The sequence below is a fragment of the Heterocephalus glaber genome, unplaced genomic scaffold, assembly GCF_053883595.1.
Source record: "Heterocephalus glaber isolate CG9 unplaced genomic scaffold, H.glaber_assembly_v1.0 deba00001481, whole genome shotgun sequence".
Classification (NCBI taxonomy): Eukaryota; Metazoa; Chordata; class Mammalia; order Rodentia; family Bathyergidae; genus Heterocephalus; species Heterocephalus glaber.
The window spans coordinates 18552344-18575613 of record NW_028258317.1 but is presented as its reverse complement, the minus strand read 5'-3'; the positions used below and the strand labels follow the sequence as shown (position 1 = coordinate 18575613).

General features: G+C 37.2%; 1 protein-coding gene and 4 pseudogenes across 14 annotated transcripts in view; 1 reads left to right on the top strand and 4 right to left on the bottom strand.

The window, feature by feature from the left end:
• Ubap2 (ubiquitin associated protein 2) overlaps positions 1 to 23270 on the bottom strand; it is a 121932-nt gene that overhangs the window by 53995 nt on the left and 44667 nt on the right. For all 12 annotated transcript variants that reach the window (XM_087183763.1, XM_021252966.2, XM_087183766.1 and 9 more), the window contains 3 exons: positions 22149 to 22226; positions 20591 to 20701; positions 12087 to 12237 (listed from right to left, as the gene is read on the bottom strand). In XM_087183763.1, the coding sequence (XP_087039889.1) occupies positions 12087 to 12237; positions 20591 to 20701; positions 22149 to 22226 (340 nt within the window). The remainder of the gene's footprint in view (positions 1 to 12086; positions 12238 to 20590; positions 20702 to 22148; positions 22227 to 23270) is intronic.
• LOC147825852 (kinectin pseudogene) lies at positions 23 to 1580 on the bottom strand (annotated as a pseudogene).
• On the bottom strand, positions 1315 to 2028 carry LOC101697779 (transmembrane protein 126A pseudogene; annotated as a pseudogene). Its single transcript, XR_015440022.1, has one exon. The product of XR_015440022.1 is annotated as a transmembrane protein 126A pseudogene (transcript).
• LOC147825851 (kinectin pseudogene) lies at positions 1315 to 11523 on the bottom strand (annotated as a pseudogene). Its single transcript, XR_015439962.1, has 2 exons — positions 11509 to 11523; positions 1315 to 3754 (listed from the first exon to the last, which is right to left on the bottom strand). The product of XR_015439962.1 is annotated as a kinectin pseudogene (transcript).
• On the top strand, positions 12507 to 13583 carry LOC106008804 (ribosomal biogenesis factor pseudogene; annotated as a pseudogene).

The following is a 23270-nucleotide window of genomic DNA, read 5'->3' as shown; positions in this document are numbered from 1 at the left end:
GTGTACAACATCAGTATTAAAATGTTAAATTTTACATTGTCTTTACCACTTTGATCTTCTGAACAATTGAGCAAAATAAGGTAAAATATTACACATTTATCTTCAGGAATGTAAAGGTCTAATTAGTCAAACAGTTTTTATTATAAAACTAAACTCTGAAGGTGTCTACAGAATTGGCTTCTTTTTAAATTTTTCTCTTTAAATCAGTAGTCTAACAAGGATTAGAAAAGACAAAATTCTGTTCAGTGTTTCTGACAAAATAGAAAGGGTGAAAACATAAATAAGGCTTTAATTCGGCAAAATATAATACAATGCCTTCTGCTGTCCTCAACTGAAGTTTCCTAATTACTTCACTCCAAACCTGGTAGTGTTATTTCTCCTTTGTGAGCTGCTTGTTTACAGCCTGAAGCAAGTGCTGTAACTGTGCTATAGTCTAATTTAGACTTACAGACATTGTCTCCTTTTCAGAAGATTCCATTTCTGGGGAAACATCACTATTCTCAATAATAGTACTATCTCCAGCAGCTTGTACTATTTTTGACTGGATAAGATCCAGTGACTGTTGCGCCTTATCCAAATCACCAGCTACCTTCTGTCTTTCACTTTGTTCAGTTTTAAGTTTTGTGTTTCGTTTAACTGTGTCTTCAACAAATTTAGCTCTTCATTCTGTCCTACTGCTTCAGAATATGAATCATCAAGTTTTTTCTGCAATTTAGTCAACAGATCTTTCAGCTCTCACTTCTGTAACATAAGTAGATCGTTCAATTTCTGCCTTCTCTAGTTCCATTTCCAAATGCTCTCGTTCTCTTCTCAGATTTTCAATATCTTTATTTTCTCTTAATTGCTCTAACTCTTGCTCTGAAAACGTAATTGATGACAGCATCTGCTTGTCTTTTGTAACTCATCCACCTTAACTTTCCATTTATTTTCCTCTTCCTCCACACTTTTCTGTAGCTTCTATAAAATTCCTTCTGTTTCTGCAAGTACTGACTTTATATGTATCACATTCCAGCTGTAATAGTGTGTGTTTCATCAGCTTCTTTCAACTTATACTCTAAAACCTTAACTTCTTCTGAACCTGAAGTTCCAGCTATATACTCTTTTGCTTTCTTTTCAAATCCATGCAACCATTCACTGTAACTCTAATTAGGAGGGACAGACACCTTTGGAAATAATTTTTTAAGAACTTCTTTAGCCTCCAACTCAACAGCTTCCACATATTGTCTTTCCTTGGAAGTCTTATTCACTTTGTCCTGCAGCATTTTTTCAGTTGGTGCCAATGCTTTCATTGCTTCCCAGTTTTTCTTCCAAAGGTCATTGTGTTTCTTCCTCTGATGTTCAACAGCATCCCTCAAAGAATCTAATTCATTCTGGAGACCAGTTATTTCTTTCTCTCTTTCTGAAATTACCTTTAATAATTCTTCATGAGAAGGAAAAGATGCCTGTTGGTAATTCTGTTGCTTAAACTACTCAATCTGGGATTTAAATAATTTGTTTTCATCTTGCACCTCCTGTAACAGCTTTGTTTTGCTAGAAAGATCACTCTCCCTCTCTTTTAGCATAGCTTCTACTATCTTCATTTCATTTTCCTTTTCTTTTTTTTTTTCTTATTTTCACTATTTTATTTTTGCATACATATTTGGTTAAAAATCAGTGAATTTCTAGGCCCGGTTTGGGTAACTGAAGAGCTGTTATAAGTAGTTTATATTGTCTAGACTCAAGGTATGCTGTAAATACAGTCTGAAGTAAAAAGGGAAATAACATCTTTCTAAAGATAGGCTTGGATATTCTAATCCAGTATGTTAAGATGTTTCCTTTCTCTGGGAGCAGGCCTGATTGATACCTGGCTGCTAGGGCACCATTCACAGGTATAGCCAAGAAAGCAGGGTACAAACCACCAAAAACTAAACCTATCAGTCCAGCCTGTGTCATGGTGTATGTTTCACAATTCAAATCACCTGTACTCAGAGGTAAACTTACAAAACTTGTATAAGTGGCATTTGCTGACAAAAATGGGATCACTGCCATTGGTAAGCCAGCAGCTATGCGAGCCTTTGTCACGTGCAAGGTGTGCCGATAAAGACTGTTTGCTATCAGACCACAGAAAGCAGCATTAAGTCCAATATATGTTGATCCATGTTCAAGTAGACTCCTGTCTGTTTCTGGAAGTTGGTTAATTTTTCTGGCTATGCTATCAGTTAAGTTTTCCTTGATAGTACCATCAGGTTTATGATTTTACATCTTGAGCCTTAGACTCGCCTCCCGCGTTCTTCCTCCACCACGCCAAGAGCTTTACTGCAACCTTTGGTCCACTCGCCAGGGTACAGCCATCTTTGGCTGACACATGACTCCGACTCCCCATTTTCCTTTTCTTTCATCACAATTTCAAGTTTTTCAAATTGTAATGCAGAACGTGCCTCTTGTAAGTCATGTTGTGCTTCTTGAACGTGAGCCTTTAAAAATTCATTTTCTTCTTGGAGGTCCTGTAACCATTTCCCTGTATTGGCTAGGTTTTTCTCCTTGTCTTCTAAAACAGCCTTCATGGTATTCATCCATTCCTCCTTTCCTTTTACTAAGTTCTGAAACTCCTGAACTTGAGAAGTGACAGATAACTGTTGAGCATTTTCAAGCTGGACATTTCCTATTTCTTTAGAGCCTCTATTTCCTGTTTCAAATCCTGAAGTTTTCTCCTTATTAGCAACTTTGAGAAGTTCAACTTCCAAAAGTTCTTCTATAGGTTTGATCTTTCCATCTTTCTCATGGATCACTTTCTTAAGTTCTTCAACTAGAGAAGCAAAAGAAACCTGATCATTTTTGCTTAGCCTTTAAGTCTTGAACTTCTTTTGTCAGAGACGAATTTTCTGTTCTTATTGCATTCAGTTCCTGCTTTGTTGTTGGCCACCTGAATAAGTCTAGTTTCAAGTAATTCTTCTACAGTCTTTAATTTCTCATCTTTTTCTTGAATGCATTTTTCCATTTGTTCCACAACATCTTTATTGGGCTGTTCAGAAATAAGAGTCTGCAGTCTTTGAACTTCTAATTTTAATGCTTTGTTTTGGTCGTTTAGAGCCTTAAATTCCTCCATTTTGTTTGAAATCTCACACTGTAACTTATCTTCAAGCAATCTTACTTTATCATCCTTAACATGACTACTTTTTTGTATCTTCTCCAATTTATGTGCTACAGCAGCCTTCTCATTTGCCAAAGCCTGTAATTTTTGCACTTCAGCTTTTAATAAGAAATTCATATTTTGTATATCCTTAAGTTCCTCCTCTTTACTAGTTAAAAGATCATGTTCACTTGCTAGGGATTCTTCAGTTTGTTTTATCTGCTCATCCTTTTCTGCAATCACTTTATGTAATTCTTCTGCTAGAACTGAAGTGGAGGTCTGGGGAGCTATCTGGGATTGAAACTGTTGAATTTGTGCTTTCAAGGCCTCATTCTGCTCCAAAATATCCTGAACTTGCATCTGTAGAGACTCTTCTTTGTTCACCCTTTTTTGCTCTGATTCCATTAACTGCATTAATCCTTGCTCCAACTGTTGTTTTGATACCAAGGTATCTGTAAGTTTACTACGCAGGCTCTGTACTTCATTTTCTTTGGCCACAAATTTACTCTGTAAATCTGAGGCTGAAGGCACTGAGGCTGAAGAAAGTGCCAAGCCACGACAGCACAGGAAGCGAACCCAGCAGCTCGAGCCCGTTGCTGGCGCCGGCACTGCCCAGAGAAAATGGTGTGCAGGGCCAAAACTTTTCTATATAACCTTACCAGATACCAATTAAAGCAAGGAGAGATTAGGGGAACAAGAAAAAGAAAAAAGACTAAAAGCCAAGCCAAACTTTAAACAAGTTCAAAAAACAGGAAAAATTAAAAGTGATACAAAAGTTGAATGGCAAAATAGCTTGCACAATTCACAGGAGGCTTCCAGAAAGATGGAAGAGTGGTGAGCAGCAGAGAAAGAACCTCTCCAGGATTTGGTGTCCTGACATTAGAATATAGCAGCATGAGGAGGAAAAAAGGAGGTTAGTGGGTCCCTGGGACCCAGGAATGATCTGACGTTAAAATTGAAGTCCATAAGGAGAGTCAAAAGAGACTTCAATGAAAAGGAGGGAGGTGGCAGCAGTGCTTTGTCCCTGAGTCTGGACTCACAGTGTGGGAAGAAAGGGCAGATCAAACCTGCAGACAAATGGTGACTACTAGGAACCCTAGAGGCTTACATGGAGAAAGACACCAGTGGAATGGAGCAGTAGACAAAGTAGACTGCAGAAGCTGGTGGGTTATTTCAGTTCAGACCTCAACCGGGAGAGGGCGACTGGCTGGTAGCCATCCTGGAGAGGGGCCAAAGCAGCTCAGAGCTCAGAACAGCTACAAGCTGGCTCATCTACTGGCTCCCAGTGTCGTGAATGCCAAATTCAAGTCAGCAGGAGGTCAGGGAGCAGAGTTGAAGCTGGCAGAAGGCACACAGTCTGTGCCAGACTCAACAAATCTGGTCCCAGCCTCACAGTCAGAAACCAGTCTGAATTTCAGTGGAACTAAGGACCAAGGTTGATGGGATTATATACTACCCCACAATAAATCAATGGCTGGCTTGCTGGTATTAAACTACTCGGATCTGGACTTGTCTTCCTGCACTGTCTACCAGTGACAGTAAAGACAGACCTTGAAATGGACTTTTGTTTTTCTTCGTTTCCTTATTTTCTTCTTTTTTCTTTTCTTTTCTGGTTTTTCTTCTTGTTCTATTTTTTCTTGACTGTTTGTTCTTGTTTTTACATGACTGCGAACATGGTCTCTAGTTTTTTTTGCTGTGGTTGTTCTGTTCTTGTTTTTATTTCTTCCCTCTCTTTCCCTCTTGTCTTCTTCACCAGTTTCCCAAGGTTTGTATGATCTCCTTCTGTCCTCCAGCCTTGATTCTAAATTTCTCTTCTATTTCTCTATTTTTCCCCCTCAACCCTTTCTAAATCTTTTCCCCTTAGGATAAAATCACAATATTGAGGGCTTACTTATTGCATACAATTTTCTGGTATGTTCTACATTTTGTTATATAACCACAAATCTAGTTCAGATGGTTAAAGGTGGCAAATTAATAGTTAATTAATAGTTACCACAGTTTTTCATTTTCTAGGCTGTTTGATGCTATTTTTATTGCTGACTGCACTACTTTAGCCAAGGTAACATAATTGTGCTAATCAGTTGTCCTTCCTGATATACAAAGACTGAGACTGCCTAAGGGTCTTAAAATATACTATAGGCCAGTGCCAAAGAACTGGGCACTGGGCCAAGTAAGCAGAAACTTCTCATCCCCAATAAACTAAAGAGGTAGGATCTTGCAACAGACTCAAAACCCAAAGCCCAGCAACACCTGAAACACCTGGAAGACACCTTTAAAAAGTAGTCATTTTCTAAGGGTTCTGAAAACTGGCAATAAAGCTACTTGCCATAAATAATCTACAAGCATCACCCCAAGAATTAAACTTAAAAAAAAAAAAAAAGAAAGTGAGAAGACATTTAAAAAAGATGTAACCCTAAGCTTTCAGCTCACCAAAGGCAAACTCAAGGGGCAACAAGGTGGAACAATCCAAAAGCCACCCACCAGGACTCTCTAAAATAGTAACAGCGTAAGTAACAAACCAGGTGAATGAGGCTCTAAAAAAATTTAAACCAGAAATAATTTCTCAGATAAGTACAGAGATGGTGACCAGAATGAAAGACATACTTAGTGACTTCTAAAGCAGATACAGATACAAAAAAAAAAGTAGAGGAACTCAGGAAAATGATGGAAACTATGAAAATCCAGCATAAGAAACAAATGGAATCCACAAAACAAGATTGAAACAGATACCCAGGAGACTAAAAATTCCATTCAAAGTATATGTAACAGAATGAGCCAATGTGAGCACAGAATATCAGATATAGAAAACAGGATTGTGGTTAGCGATCATGAAAAGAAAGATTTCTTAAAAATAGCAAGGGAACATGAGGAATCAATCCAGCAGCTGCTAGATGATGAAAAGAAGAATAACATGAGATTAACTGGTGTAAATAAAAAAGCAGGAGGGCCAGGGATTTATCTCAGTGGTTCTGCCACCTGCCTTATAAGAGCAAGGATCCAAGTTCGATCCCTGGTACCGAAAAGAAAAAACCAAAATAAAAAAGCAGAAGATAGCACAAATGACATAACCTATTCACAGAAGAAATGGCAGAAAACTTCTCAAACAGAGAAAAAGAATTTGACATACACATAAGCAAGGTATATAGAATTCCAATTAGTCATGATTTAAAAAAAATCTTCCCCAAGGAATATAATGGTCAAGATTCCACAAATTCAACACAAAAACAGAACATTAAAAGTTGTTAGAGAAAAGAAACAAATCACCTATAAAGGAAAGCCCATCAGAATCACAGCAGACTTCTCAACACAAACCCTCAAGTCAAGGAGAGCTTAGAGTGAAGTATTTCAAACCCTAGAGGAAAACAACCTTCAATCCAGATTGATTTACCTAGAAGAACTATCTTTCAAAATTGCTAAGGAGGCCGGGGATTTAGCTCAGTGGTTTCGCCGCCTGCTGTGCAAGCCCAAGGACCCGAGTTCGATCACCAATACCAAAAAAAAAAAAAAATTGCTAAGGAAATAAAATACCTCCATCCCAAAGAATACCTGAAGAAAATCATGAACACCAAACCAGCAGTCCAAAGTGCTCTGAAGAATCTTCTAGGAAAAGATAACAAGGATTACAACTCCATGAACCCCAACAGAATGAACTGAAGAGATACCCTGCATATTGTCAGACCATAGCACAATCAAATTGGAGATCCACAGCAAAACAAACCACAAGAACTTCATAAACACATGGAAATTAAACAACACCCTCCTGAACAACAAATGGGACACAATAAAAGGAGTCCTACAAGGGAAGTTTATAGCAGTGAATACCCCATCAGGAAAACAGAGTGGGCTCAAATAAACAACCTAATGTTGAAATTCAAACTTCTAGAAAAGAAAGAACAAGACAAAAATCTCATACAAAGGAGGAAATTATAAAGATCAGAGCAGAAATTAATGCAATGGGGACTAAAAAAACAATACAAAGAATCAATTAATCAAAGAGTTGGGGGCCGGGGATTTAGCTCAGCAGTCTTGCTGCCTGCTGCACAAGCTCAAGCGCAAGGACCAGAGTTTGATCCCCAGTACCAAACAATAAAAAATAAAAAAATAAAAATTAATAAAAATAAAAGAGTTGGTTCTTTGAAAGATTAAATAAAATTGACAAACCCTTAGCCAACCTTATCAAAAAAAGGAAAGAAAAGACTCAAATCCAGGTAATTAGGAATGAAAAGGGTGAAATCATAACTGATTCTGCAGAAAGTTAGATCAATACCTACTTCAAGAACCTGTATTCTAATAAGATGGAAAACAGAAAAAAATGGACAGATTCCTAGATACATATGAATTACCAAACTGAACCAAGAAGTTATAAAAATTCTAAATAAACCAATATCAGTCAATGAAATTGAAAATGTAATTAAAAACCTAAAAACAGGGGCCGGGGATTTAGCTGAGTGGTTTCACCACTAGCTGCACAAGTGCAAGGACCCGAGTTCAATCCTCGATATCAAAAAAATAATAAAATAAATAAAAACATACCAACAAAAAAAGCCCAGATACTAACAGATTTACTGCTGAATTCTACAAGAAATTTAGAGAAGACCTAATGCTGCTACTCCTGAAACTCTTATTGAAATGCAAAGGGAACCAATACTCTCAAATTTATTCCTCGAAGCAAGCATTACCCTGATACCAAAACCAGAGAAGGATTCAAACAAAAAAGAGAATTACAGGCCAATCACCCTAATGAACATAGATGCAAAAATCCTCAATAAGATACTGACAAACAGAATGCAGCAAATCATCAAGAAGGATGACATTATGACCAAGTAGGATTCATCCTAGGGATGCAGGTATGGTTCAACATATGCAAATCAAATAAATGTAATATACCATATTAACAGATCCAAGGGCAAAAACCATATATGATTCTCTCGATAGATGCAGAAAAAGCGTTTGACAAGGTCCAACACTCATTCATGATTAAAAACCCTACAGAAAATTGGAACAGATGGAACTTTTTCTCAATCTGATAAAAGCCATCTACGATAAACCAACAGCCAACATCATAATAAATGGTCAAAAACTGAAAGCTTTCACTCTAAAATCAGAAACAAGACAAGGATGTCCACTATCACCATCCTTATTCAATACAGTTCTGGAAACATTAGCCAGAACAATTAGACAAGAGATAAAAATAAAAGGAATAAGTAGGGGCCGGGGATTTAGCTCAGTGGCAGCACACCTGCCTTGAAAGCACAAGGTCCTCAGTTTCATCTCTGGTGCCAGGAAAAGAAAAAAAAAACAAACAAACAGCAAAGAGGAATAAGGATAGGAAAGGAAGAAGTTAAATATCACTACTGGTGGATGACATGATACTCTACATGGAAGACCCAAAAGCTCCACCAAATGATTTCTAGATTTAATAACCAAATTCAGTGGCATAGCTGGATACAAAGTCAACACTCAAAAATCAATAGCCTTCCTGCACACCAATAACAAACTCACTGAAAGAGAAATTAGGGAAACAACACTTTTCACAATAGCATCCCAAAAAAATGAAATACCTAGGAATCAATCTAACGAAGAAAATATAAGATCTCTACATTGAAAATTATAGTATTCTAAAAAAGGAGATCAAAGAGGATATCAGAAAATGGAAAGATATACCTTGTTCTTGGGCAGGAAAAACCAATATAGGAAATGGTCATACTTCCAAAATTGTTATACAGATTTAATACAATCCTGATCAAAATACCAATAGTATGTCTCACAGAATTCGATCTTCGGTACCCAAAAAAAAAAAAGACCTGAGGATCAGTGGAACAGACTGGAAGATGCAGAAACAACTCCAGACATACTCAGCCACCTTATCTTTTTTTTTTGGTATCGGGGATCAAACTCAGGACCTTGTGCTTGTGAGGCAGGCAGCAGAACCACTGAGCTAAATCCCCAGCCTAGCCACCTTATCTTTGACAAAGGAGCCAAACACTCTCACTGGAAGATAGCCTCTTTAATAAATGGTGCTGGAAAAAATAAAAATAAATGGTGCTGGAAAAACTGACTTTCCACTTGCCAAAGATTAAAACTAGACCCATGTTTTTCACCATGCACTAAACTAAAATGGAAATGGATCAAGGATCTAAATATTAAAACAGAAACACTTAATCTCCTGGAAGACAGAATAGGTAGAACTCCCGAAGACACTGGTGTAGGCCAAGACTTTATGAACAAAACATTGGTCACATAGGTACTATCACAAAGAATCAACAACTGGGATCTCATCTTATTAAAAAAGCTTTTGCACAGCAAGAGAAACCACCAACAGAGTGAAGAGACAACTCACAAAATGGGAAAAAAATTTTTTCCAGCTGTTCCTCAGAATCTAGAATATATAAAGACCTCAAAAATCAGGACTCTCCCACCAAAATTTAAAGACCCAATCCAAAAGTGGGCAGCTGAAATGAACAGACACTTCTCAGATGAAGAAGTAGAAATGGCAAAAATACGAAAAACTGTTCAACATCATTGGTCATTCGAGAGATGCAAATGAAAACAACTCAGATTCCATCTCACTCCAGAAAGAATGGCTGTTATCAAGAAATCAACCAATAACAAATGCCGGACAGGTTGTGGGGAAAAAGGAACCCTTCTTCACTGTTGGTGGGAGTGTAGACTGGTACAACGGCTGTGGAAATCAGTGTGAAGATTCCTCAAAAAACTAAAACTACAGGTTCTATTTGATCCTGTTATTCCCCTTCTTGGTATCTTCCTGAAAGAATTAAAAGTATCATACTACAGGGCTGGGGATTTAGCTCAGTGGTTTCGCCGCCTGCTGCACAAGCGCAAGGACCCAAGTTCAATCCCTGGTACAAAAAAAAAAAAAAAAAAGAAAAAAAAGCATCATACTACAGTGATACATGTACACCCATGTTTATAATGGCACAGTCTGTAATAGCTAAATCTTGGAAACAGCCCAAATGCCCATCAACTGATGAATGGATAAAGAAAATGTGGTGGTTTTTTTACACAATGAAGGGCTACTCTGCCATAAAGAAGGGTGAGCTTGAGACATTTATAACTAAATAGACCTTGAGACCATTCTCTTAAGTGAAATAAATCAGACACACGTTTAAATACCGCATTGTTTCTGATGTGAGAAACCAAAAGTGAAAATAAGGACTAAAATGTACAACAGACATTGGGAAATGGGAAGAAAATGATGGGAAGGAGAACAAAGGATGGGGGGAGAGGGAAAGGAAAGAAGGGAGAAGGAAAAAAGAGAAAAATCAAAGGAAAAATGGAAAAGCTTTTGTACATAAGGGGGGAATGAGGAAAAAAAAGAAGCAAAATATATCATGAACTGGTACAAATTCCCTATGATGAATGCTATCATTACGCATCCCTAAAATGTACCAATAAATGTTTTGCAAACAGAACAATTCACCAGTGTAAATTCTTTTTTTTTTTTTTGGTATGGGGATCGAACTCCATACCTTGCGCTTGCAAGGCAGGCGGTAGAACCACTGAGCTAAATCCCCGGCCCGACCAGTGTAAATTCTGAAGAGAAAATGCAGCAATTTTTCTTGCTTCTCTAGAGACTTAGTCTAAAGTAAGTTTGCTTAAAAAAAAAAACAACTAGTTTTATTATGCAACTACATAATTAATATACCACAGAATTTGCTCAGTTAAATTTGAACCCTGTAAGGGCAATGAATAGCAAAATAACATACCAAGGTAAAATTGTGCCCTTGGAAAAATTAAATTGTTAAAGATAAGGTTTTTCAGGATGCCATCCAGCAGATACCAACACATCACGTCTTCTTTGCCTCATCTATATTGGTATTTTATATCCAGATATTTAATGAAAGATAATAGCGTCACTTGCTCCCCTTACCTCTCTTAGGACTTAACTCACATGATACTCAGTGAGGCCTTCCTTGCAATATATTTAACTTTGCCACACTCCTTCCTATAATCCTCATTTCTTTCTGCCTTTGTTTCTAGATAATGCTGTTATAACATAACAGCTGAGGGTATAACTCAAGCGGCAGAGCACAATCTTTGCATGAGTGAGGCGCTGAGTTTAATCTCCAGTGCCACCAAAAATATATGCTATATAAAATATTTTATTTCACATTTTTTGTTGTTATATTCCACTGTACCTTCATTAAAGATAAAGCCTAGGAGGGGCAAGTACTTTTCTATTTGTTGTACTCATTTTGTGTCTTTATTTTATTTTTTTTTGGTACCAGGGATTGAACTCAGGTCCTTGCGCTTGTGTAGCAGGTGGCAAAACCAGAGCTAAATCCCCGGGCCCCCCCCTCCCACTTTTTTTTTATTTTTTTTTGAGACAGGGTCTCATTATGTAGCCTAAGCTGCCCTAGAGCTCCTGATTCTCCTACCTCAGCTTCCCACATCCTAGGGATACTGGCATATACCACCATCCTCAGCTTCTCTTTTATTCATTTCTATATGCCTGTCGGAGTATTCACTATATAACAAATACTAAATGAGTATCAGTGGTATAAATGAGAAAGCAAAAGTCTAGGACTATTTCATGTAAATGGTGCCAAAGCCTGGCTCTAATGGAAAGTACTGAGAAAATCCTGCCCATTCAATAAATTTCTTATCAATCCAGCCCTTGCCTATACCATAAGTATATATAAATAAAGAAAACAAACAGCTTATCTGTCAGCAAATCAACCTCCCTACAACATGTCTTTAAAATTAGAAAATGTACTTGATTCATACAAGAAGGCAGTCTAAAGGCACATGGTATAAATTATCTACAGTCCAAGTCAGTGCTGATAAGAAACTGTATCATGGGATTTAAGAACTACTCAGATGCAGCTCATTACTAGTGTGAACTATTAGATAAACAAATTTTGCATTAAGAAAGTGATTCTAAGAATATTCTTTAGACTGTTATTTCAGCTTTCCAGAATGCATCAAAAAGCTGAGGAGAAAAGTCTATACTTACATTCTTTGCCACGATTGCTTCCTCTTCCTTTCCGGTTGTTTCCACGTCCACGATTTGCTTCTCTCTCACTTCTCTTCTCTCTATTCTCTTTGTTTTCTGAACTTTCTTTTCCAAAATTCTTTTTCTTCCCCCCTACAGTCTCCCAAGAAGTCTATTAAAAAGAGGAGTTTTTATTCAAAGCTGTTATTCAAAGTATGTATAATTATTGAGGATGCCACAGGAATCTATCAAACTAATAAATACAACTTGCAGGTTACTTGCCTATTATTTTAATTCTTTTCCATATTGTTCCACTTTCTTAATAAGACAGACAACAAACCTCTTCCTAAACTCATGCTGCTACAGTTTACAAATAATTACAGGTATTAGCTGACCTGACAATATGCTGTATGTTTTCCCACCACAGAATTACTTCCTACAATGACTAACGTAAATGTTGCCCAGCATGTGGACTTGCCTATAATCCTAGCACTCCAAGAGGCTGAGGCAGGAGGATCACAAATTGAAGCACAACTTGGACAATTTAGCAAGACCCTGTCTCACAATGAAAAATAAAGGGAAGGAAATGTAGCTCAGGGTGAACTCTTGTATTGGGGAAAGAAAAAAAAATGAAATGTTATTTCCCCAAGCTCCTTCCCTTTGCCACTCCATGTACCTCAGTCGTACAGCTTAACGGTACTGATACATAGATTAATTTACAGAGTACAGAATTACTTAGAATGATGTCCTAAAAGTTCTAAGAATACAACTTTGCCATCCAATTATCCAAGGTGGTGGTGGGGGAGCTAGATTCATCAACGTCTGGGTTGGTTCTTTGTTCCTCTCTTAATGTAAACTTTCAAATCTTCAACCTCAAAGAACTGTTCTAATGAGAAGTCAAATGATTTATATAACCTCCTGTAACGGTAATGCCAAATCTAATCATATGCAGTATTTATGAACTTCTGAGAAGATAATATGATACTACATTCTTAAATATAAGAATATCAAGCACAAAGCTGAGTGTGGTGGCACATGCCTATAATCCCAGGACTCAGAAGGCTGAGCCAGGAGGATCACCAAGAGTTCAAGGCCAGCCTGAGCTTTATAGTAGGTAAAAGGCCAGCCTGAATTATCTAGGGAGACCCTGTCTCAAAAAACAAAGACAGACAGCATGCAGCTATCAAAAGTCTGGTGAAAGGTTGATGAAACTTTACAACAAAGGCCAAGAACAAATTAAGAGGACAGAAGTCCAAGAATGTATTTCATATAGCTAGCCAAAAACACTAACTCAAAAATCAAAGCAAAACCAATCACAACTAATTTTAAAAAGATAAACATTGTGAATAATGAAAAAGTTCACAGAATAATGGTTTTGTAAAGACTCAGAGGAACTTGCACACTTTCTGAAAAAGGCTTACTCTTGAACATCTGGAGAAAGAGCTAATCAATCAGCACCATCATGAAAATGAACCAGTTAATGTTGATGAAGCTGCAAGATTAATGGTTCAATTGTAATACAGTGGAGATGTATCAGATTCCCCCAAAAAACTCAATAAAATAAGTACTTTATTAAAAAAAAAACCAAACACATACATACACACAGGAAAAAAAAAAACCAAACAAGAATATCAAGCACTACACAACATGGTAGCCTTCTTCTATAATCACAGCAATCTGGGAGGCTGAGGGAAGAGGACAGTAATCATGGGTCCAGCCTGGGCAACTTAGGAAGACCACGTATAAAAATTTTTAAAATTTAAAAAGAGGCATCTTTGGTACCAGAAAATAAAATATATCAAGCAACCTGGACTGGTGGTGCATCCCTATAATCCCAGTACTCAGGAGGCTAAGGCATTTTAAGACTTTCAGAAACCTTAAGAAAACCAGTAACATTATCCAAGTAAACTAAACTTCAAATGATATAGCTGAATTATTTCCAAAATAGTAGAATTCAGCTTCAAAACACTTTTACTGAATTTTTTTGGCATTCTTCAAATATTTGATGAATTCATATATTTAATTAGATGTACAATGACTGCAAGTAAAAAAAAAAAGTACAAATTAAAGCAAGTAATTTTTCTACCTTTAAACTTTGATAAAGACTAAAGATACTGGCCCAGCATGGTGATGCCTGCCTGTAATCCCAGCACTAGGGAGGCTGAGGCAGGAGGATCACTGTGAGTTCGAGGCCAGCCTGGGCTACAAAGTGAGTTCAAGGACAGTTTGACTGCACAATAAGACCTTGTCACAAAACAAAAAGGACTAAAGATACTGATACTTGATAGGTAAGGTAGAACAATAATGTACTCTTTCTTGAACAGTTCTAGTGAACATGCCTCTATTTGAACTTTTCTACAAAGATATTTGACAACAGTTTCCAAGTTTTAACTGCTACACAGTTTTTGATTCAGCAACTCTACGTTTAGGCCTTTATTCAAATAAAATATTTTAACAATTATCCAGACATGTATCTACAGACAAGGGTTAAGAGAATAAGGAAGAATAACGTATCATTTAGAACACTATCAAAGCACATCCATAAAGGAAGCACTATGCAGATAATTATACAGATACACAAAGAGGTCCTTGGTGTAAATAAAGTAAGCTATCAGTGAACAATATATAATTAAATATCTTTTTAAAGTTCAAATAGGAGCCTGTGTGTATGTGTGTGTGATGAAGAAAGTGCTAGTAGTTATCTAATGAAGACACTTAATTTGACTAAATGTTTATATCTTTCTGCATTGCTTTTCTAATTAGAGAAAAACAATAATTCGTTTTTTCCAGACTAAAAAAATTCCATAGTATAAAAACTCAATTAAGTAAAAAAAACAAAAAACTCAATTAAGTTCACTAATATGAATGCTGTATATTACACAATTGTTAAAGATAGAATCCTATTCTTAAAGGTTAGCAAAAGAAAAACTCTAGAGGATCTAGAAAAACTACACAAATTATAGTTGGCACAATGTGTATGTATGTGTAAGTATATGTGTAATGTATGTCTTTACACAGCCAGATGTAAAGGTGTTTCATCATTACAAAGGAGCCAGCTTTCTATGCAAAATATTTGAGAAAGAGAGAAACATCCCCTTTCATTCAACAAAGGATATATCTCAAGCAAACCTTGGCTGTGAACACTACACAAACAAAGAATTCATCTATGAAGAGGAATTAGGGTATGAAACCTTTAAGGAGGCAGTTGGTCTATACTATCATAAACATGAAAGAGATTATTGGATTTTGTACAACATTCTTCAAATGCACATATGCTGTATTTCAAAGTAAACCAGATAATTATAAAAGATTTCTGAAAATCTTCTGACAACCTCTATCATCCATATTTTGCCACTTGTAAACCATGTCTAAAGAAATCCTAAAAGGATTTCACATTTTAATAACCAGAAAAGCAGCTTTGAAGGCTAGCTTGTTCAAAATCACAACCCTTTAGCTTTGAGAAGGACTACCAACACAACTTAGTAAAAACAAGTAAGTGTTATTTTTTTTAACAAGTATATTAATGCAAGGGACTGATACTTCCATTTTGTCACCCAACAAAACATCATAAAACAAAAGTTTCAGTAATGATGATCATGTTAAAGATTTTCCTTGAGCCCACTATCACCACTCCTGTTCAATATAGTTCTGGAAACATTAGCCAAAGAAATTAGAAAACAGAAAGAAATAAAAGGAATAAAGATAGGAAAGGAAGAATTTAAAACTGTCATTATTTGCTGATGATATGATACTTTACATAGAAGACCCAAAAAACTCCGCCAAAAGACTTCTAGACTTAATTGACAGATTCAGTAGAGCAGCTGGATACAAGGTCAACACTCAAAAATCAATAGCCTTCTTGTACACAAATAACAGACTCACAGACAGAGAAATTAGGGAACCAATTCCTTTTACAACAGCATCCAAAAAACTGAAGTATCTAGGAATCAATCTAACACAGGAAGGAAAAGATCTCTACAAAGAAAACTACAGCACTCTGAAAAAAGAGATTGAAGAGGATATAAGAAAGTAGAAAGACATCCTTTGTTCCTGGGTAGGAAGAACCAATATAGTGAAAATGGCCATACTTCCAAAACTGCTATATAGATTTAATGCAATGCCGATTGAAATTCCAACAATATATTTCACAGAACTAGCAAAAACAATCCAAAAATTCATTTGGAACCAGAAGAGATCTAGAATAGCAAAAGCAATTCTAGGCAACAGAGACATGGCAGGGGGTATCACAATCCCCAACTTGAAACTATAAAAACAGCATGGTACTGGCAAAGAAACAGACCCGAGCATCAGTGGAATAGATTAGAAGATGCAGAAACACCTCCAGACATACTCAGCCACCTCATCTTTGACAAAGAAGCCAACCACCCTCACTGGAGGAAAGATAGCCTATTTAATAAACAGTGTTGGAAAAACTGGATTTCAACCTGCCAAAGATTAAAACTAGATCCATATCTATCACCACGCACTAAACTAAGATTGAAGTGGATTAAAGGTCTAAATATTAAAACAGAAACACTAAACTTGGTGGAAGATAAATTAGGCAGAACTGTTGAAGACATTGGCATTGGAAAAGACTTTATGAACAAAACCTCAGTAGCACGGGAACTAGCACAAAGAATCAACAACTGGGATCTCATCTTATTAAAAGACGTCTGCACTGCAACAGAAAGCAACAACAGAGCTAAGGGACAACCTACGATGTGGGAAAAAATTTTTTAGCAGCTGTGCCTCAGACAAGGGACTACTATCTAGAATATATAAAGAACTGAAAAAAAATCAGACCCCGCCCCCAAATTTAATGACCCATTCAAAAATGGGCATCTGAAATGAACAGACATTTCTCAGACAAAGAAGTAAAAGCAGCAAATAAACACATGAAAAAATGTTCAACATCACTGGTCATTGGAGATGCAGATGAAAACAACACTGAGATTCCACCTCACCCCAGAAAGAATGGCTGCTATCAAGAAATCAACCAATAACAAATGCTGGTGGGGGGTGTGTCGAGAAAGGAACCCTTTTCCATTGTTGGTGGGAGTGCAGACTGGTGCAACTGATAGAGAAAGTTTTAAAGTAAGTTTAGTAGATTAGCTATCAAAGTAGTTGTGGAAGCAAAACAGGTAGTGTATCCCTTTAAAAGCTTCCCTTAGCTGGTTGCTTTTGTTGTTTAAAGTGAAGGTTATATAGCTCCTTTGTCTGCAGCTCTACTATAGATAACATCTTAATTCTGAAAAACAAAGTTGCAAAGCTTGGGTAAATTTGTGATATATGTGCTCTAAATGTCATGTATTTGTGCCTGTAATCAGTGATAGAAACCACCTGTGTCTAACCATTAAGCAGAAACAGGAATTTTGTTTGCTCAGCAAAGACCACTAGGGATGAGATAATAACTAACAAAGGTATAAAAGATAAAGCAGAACAAAGCATCTGGGCGGACACTAACAACCAGACCAGTTTCTGGCGGTCCTGCCTGCTTGCAAGTAAGACTTTTATTATTTTACCCGAATTCTGTGTCGCCATGCATTTCTTTCCATGATTTTCCAGAACACAACTACTATGGAAATCAGTACAGAGATACCTCAAAGAACTAGGACTAGAGGTCCTATTTGACCCAGCTATCCCCCTGCTGGATATCTTCCCAAAAGAATTAAAAGAATCATAACACAGCGATATATGTACACCCATGTTTATAGCAGCAGTTTGCAATAACTAAAGTTTGTAAACAGCCCAAGTGCCCGTCAACTTGAAACTGGATAAAGATGTGGTTTTTTTATACAATGGAGAACTACTCAGCCATAAAGAATGAGAAACTAGAGACATTTATAGCTAAATGGATGCATATTGAGGCCATACTTTCAAGTGAAATAAATAGGACACATATGTGTAAATACCGAATAGTTTCTCTGGTGTGAGAAACTGAAAGTGTGAATAAGGATTAAAATGATTAAAATGAATAAATGATAATTTGAAATAGGAAGAAAAGGTCCAAAGGGGCAGGGGAAAAGGGAGGGAAAGGGGAAAAGAAGGGAAAGGAAAAATTATGAGAAAAGGAAAAAATGGAAACAAAGTCTTTGTAAATAGGGAAGGGTGGAGGGGGTGAAGGGAGGACAGGGAATGGGGAAAAAATAAGAACCAAGATACATCATGTATAGGTACAAGTACTCAATGATAAATGTAAACGTAATGTATACCTAAAATATACCAATAAAAGAATTTAAGGAAAAAAAATATTTTCATTGAGACAGCTACCCTTTAACTCGTTCATGATAGGGCCATAATTCATGTCTTGCTGTTGGGTAGCTTGAACCACCAGAGGTACAGCATGACTGCCCAGTGGGTGGCTTTTTATTAATTTTCTTAATAAAAGTGATTGGATCCATTTGTACCAACAGTGGTATAAGCCGCTCGATGGGACAGTTATGCACGTACCACCAGTGGTTCAAGCTGGCAGTAACATATTAGGCAGAAAAATTCATCCTTAAAAACAGGACAAGAGAGGGGCCACGGATTTAGCTCAGTGGTTCCAGCGCTTGCCTCACAAGCGCAAGGATCCGAGTTCTATCCCCGGTACCAAAAAAAAAAAAAAAATAGGACAAGAGGGCCAGAGATTTAGCTCAGTGGCAATGTGCCTGCCTCGAAAGTGCAAGGTGCTGAGTTCAATCCCTGGTACCAAAAGTAAATAAAAATAAAAATAGGACAAGAGCCAGACACAGTGATGCATCCCTATAATCTTAAGATATTTAGGAGGCTGAGGCAGAAGGATCACAAATTCAAAGTGAGCCTGGGTAACAGTGTGATTCTGTCTCAAAATATAAAAAGAACTGGGCCGGGGATTTAGCTCAGGGGTTCCAGCACCTGCCTTGAAAGCACAAGGTCCTGAGTTCAATCCCCTGTAACAAAAAACAAAAAAATAAATAAAAAGAACTAGGGCTATAGTTCAGCACTTCCAGTACCACAGGGCAGGGGAGGGTGTCAAGGACATCCTACTTAACACCTTTTCAAACTAGGAATCTTGTTTCAGAAGATCATGATACACAATAAGGTTAGCCAAGAGAACAAGATGTTTGCCTCAATGATTTAGGAAACACTCTTGCACCTAGCAACCCTACAGTGTTTATACTGTCACCCTCACTCCAATTAACTGCAGTAGTCAAAGGAAAAGTTACTATAGCTGGTTAGCCCTAGCAGCTACAGACAGCAACCAAGACAGACACAAAGCGAACAGAGTGGACAAAAGACTAATGCAGGAGAATCATAAGTCTAAAGACAGCCTGAGCTACGATGTGAGATGAGTCCATGTCTCAAAAAAATAAGAGGAAAAAAAGGATGCCTTATAGAATATCCTAAATAAACAGAAATTCAAAAGGACTTTATATCTGATTCTCCATTACTCCCATAGCCCTCACTTTCAAATAAGCATACTTTTTTAAGGGTAGTCTAGAATACATAGCAAGAACTGTCTCAAAATATAAATAAACAAACAGCGAAATGATGTGCAATTTCTAAAGAGAATTTCTAATTCTAAATTTCTAAAGCCTGATGTGGCTTTAGTTATACCCTTCTTAAAATCCAAGGGATAAGCACTACTATGCCTGCACATTCACCAAACTTTAAGATTAAAAACAAAAGGCTGCCAGGCATGGTGGTACACCTATAATCCTAGCACTCAGGAGACTGAGGCAGGATTGCCATGAGTTTAAGGCCACCCTCGGCTACACAGTGAGTTCAAGGCTAGCCTGGACTACATAGCAAGACCATCTCAAAAAACTGAATGAATGAATGAATGAATGAATGCATGTATACATACATATGTACATACAAACAAAAAAAAAAAGGCTAAGGCCAGACACAGTGATGCAAGCCTGTAACTCAGCACTCAGGAGGCTCAGGCAGGTGGATTGAAAGTTTGAGGCCAGTGTGGGCTACATGGTGAGTTCAAGGCTGGCCTGGACTATTGTACTGACTCCGTCTCCAAAAGAACAAACAAAAAAAGACAAAAACTTATTTTCCTACTGTTTGTGTGTGTGATGGGTATATGTTAGGCTGTCACAAAAATGCATCCATAAAATAGTCACACATCAACAGACACCAGCAAATCTTGGTTTTCTGTTAGTTTAGAGGTCTAATGAGTAGTTAGACATGACAGCTGAAATGAAGAAACATGATCAAGATGGAGTCAAAAGGTTTTCAGGTGGTGAAATGTCCACAGGCCCAGACAATTTCAGAAACTGTGTAAGGCTAGAATACATCAGCAAATTCTCTTTCAAGTATTCAGATTCTACTACTTTATAAAGAAACTATTATGTAATAAAAACAGTCATTTCAAGTTAGTGTTCTTTTGCTTGCTTTGGCAGCACATATACAAGTTTGTGTTCGTACTTAAAACAAACACAAGAAAGAATCCAAAATCACCTGTACTCCTACTCCCACCCAAAGTGAAGCTCAAAATATAATATGGAACTGGAGACAAATCTTAGCCCCACAAATAAATTAATAATACTTACTGTGTCTGAATTCCCTTCCAGCAATATATTAATAGCTTTGTTGACATCTCCGTTACAGTCATGTAGGGCCACTATGCATTCATCCTGATTTTTTCCTGTCACTTCCATAAGCTATTCAAAGGATTGGCAAATGGTTAGGGAGAGCCAAAAAAGGTCACTTAATATTAATTTTGAGATTCCTCTGTTTAAATACAGCAATTTACCAAGAATCTATCTCAAAAATAAAAAAGTAAAAAAAAAGTTGAGAATGTGGCTCAGTGCGCTAAGGCCATGGATTCAATAGAGGATGGGGCACAACACAATACAGTGCATACACAGTTAAAACCCAAAGTTTATGAATAGAATTTTGGTGCTGTCACAAACTGCACTCCTAGACATGCTATTTCTCAAAAAGCTTCAAGGTACTGTGTATAAAGTGACCACAGAAGTCTCAGTCCATTCTCTTCAATAAAGGAGAGTAATTGCTTAACAATTCCTTCATTAAAAGTCACAGATGAGGCACAAGTTTCTCAAGTATCAGTGAATAAATTCATGATTCTATTGTATTTTCATTACATTTATTTTATTGTGGACTAGCTAGCTAAAGTTTATTTATTTTTTGGTACATGGAGATCGAACTCAGGACCTTGTGCTTGCGAGGCAGTCAGCGGAACCACTGAGCTAAATCCCACACCCTAGCTAAAGTTTAAAACAGCTTGACCCTAATATTTCAAAAGATTTTTCAATGAGCACAAAGCTAACTGATAACAAAGACTGTCTAGAATGCAGGCCTCTTTTTAGACTACAGGACTGGGCCTCTCTTTTCCTCTTCTCATTTTATCTCGCAGCAAAAATTCTACCTACTCTACAGCTTTCCAGTGCTTCTGTGTTTAGATATCTACTAATAATATATAAATAATCTGTACTGCTTGCCACATGAAATCATTAAAATGAGCAGTCAGCAAAAGACCGGGGCCAGGGATTTAGCTCAGTGGTTCTGGCACCGGCCTCACAAGCGCAAGGTGCCGAGTTCAATCCCTGGTATCAAAAAAACAAAATAAAAACTTTTGGGGCCGGGGATTTAGCTCAGTGGTTTCGTTGCCTGCTGCACAAGGGCAAGGATCCGAGTTCAATGACCGGTACCAAAAAAAAAGAATGTAAGACCAACGTCACCCTGAGCTACATAGTGAGTTCAAGGCTAGCCTGAAATACACAGTGAGACCCTGTCTCAAAAAACAATTAAAAATCTAGCAGAGAGGCTGTGGTTTCACCGCCTGCTGCGCAACTGCAAGGATCTAAGTTCGATCCCCAGTACCAGGAAGAAAAAAAAAAAAAATCTAGCAGAGATATGAGTTGAAAGTAAAGAAGAAACATACTTCTAAAAACTAAAATCTGTAAGGGCCAGGGATTTAGCTTAGTGGTTCCACTGCCTGCCTTGCAAGAGCAAGGTCCCAAGTTCAATCCCCGGTACCAAAAAAAAAAGAAAAGAAAAGAAAAGAAAAAACTAAAATCTGTAATGAAATTACTTTAAAGACAATAAAAATACAATACAAAAATCATGGTATTGCCAGAAACATACCTGTTTAACTTTAGCTTCAAAATCAGAATCATTCTTATCAAAGATCACTTGAGCAAGACGCATCTGTTCAGCTGTGGCCTGGAAAACACAAATAACTGCTAAAGATTTGAGCAACAAAAATATGTTAAGATACTAAACTCTGGATCAAGCAGACAAAGCACTCAAGCAGTAAGCAGTAATAGAAATAGTGATTAACTTAAAAATAGGGGGGGAGGTATCCTGAATTTAGGTCTCTCAGCTGCATACAACCTGTTCAGTAAGATAAGTAAGCATGAAGTTAAATAGGAGAAAGGACCCAGTCCTTTGACTAAATGACCAAAAGTTCTCTTTCATCTTCACTGATCATGAAGTTTATTTGGATTTTCTTTCCCTAGAGGAGAGGGTAGGGGAAACCAGCACGAGATAAAACAGAAAAAAATCATTGGGGCTAGCCATGGTGATACATTCCTGTAATCCCAGCTACCTGAGAGGCTAAGACAGGAGAAGCACAAGTTTCAAGGCAGCCTGGACAACTTATTAAGACTCTTCCAAAATTTAACCAAAAGGTAAAAAAAAATTTTTTTAAAGAGCTAAAAATATAACTCAGTGGTAAAGCACTTGCATAGTAACACAAGAAAAAATAAAGGTGTCATGGAAACAATCCCCCAGATGAAAGCTTGCAACCAGCTCTGGTATCGAAATAGCTCTGCAGCCAGGGATTTAGCTCAGTGGCACCATGCCTGCCTCACAAGCACAGGTCCTGAGTTTGATCCCCGGTCCAAAAACAAAAAAAAAACAAAAAAACTCTGCTGTCCAGTCTAAAAAGGTAACCTGGTCAATTTTGACAAGAAAAGGCTGTATTTAGCTGAACAGAAAATATTTTTTTCAATTATTGCTTTTGGTAAACAATTTCAGAAAATTTTAATTAAAAATTCTAAGCACTAAAATTAGTCACCACTACAGAAAATACTCTTCCATTTATTTTCTTCACTCAAAATTTTTGTTTTTATAAATCAAATTACTAGCTAGGCATAGTGTTACATATCTGTAATCTCAGCACTCAGTAGGGTCAGGCAGGAGGATCAAGAATAATAGGCTAGGGCCGGGGATTTAGCTCAGTGATGCTGCCGTCTGCCTTGTAAG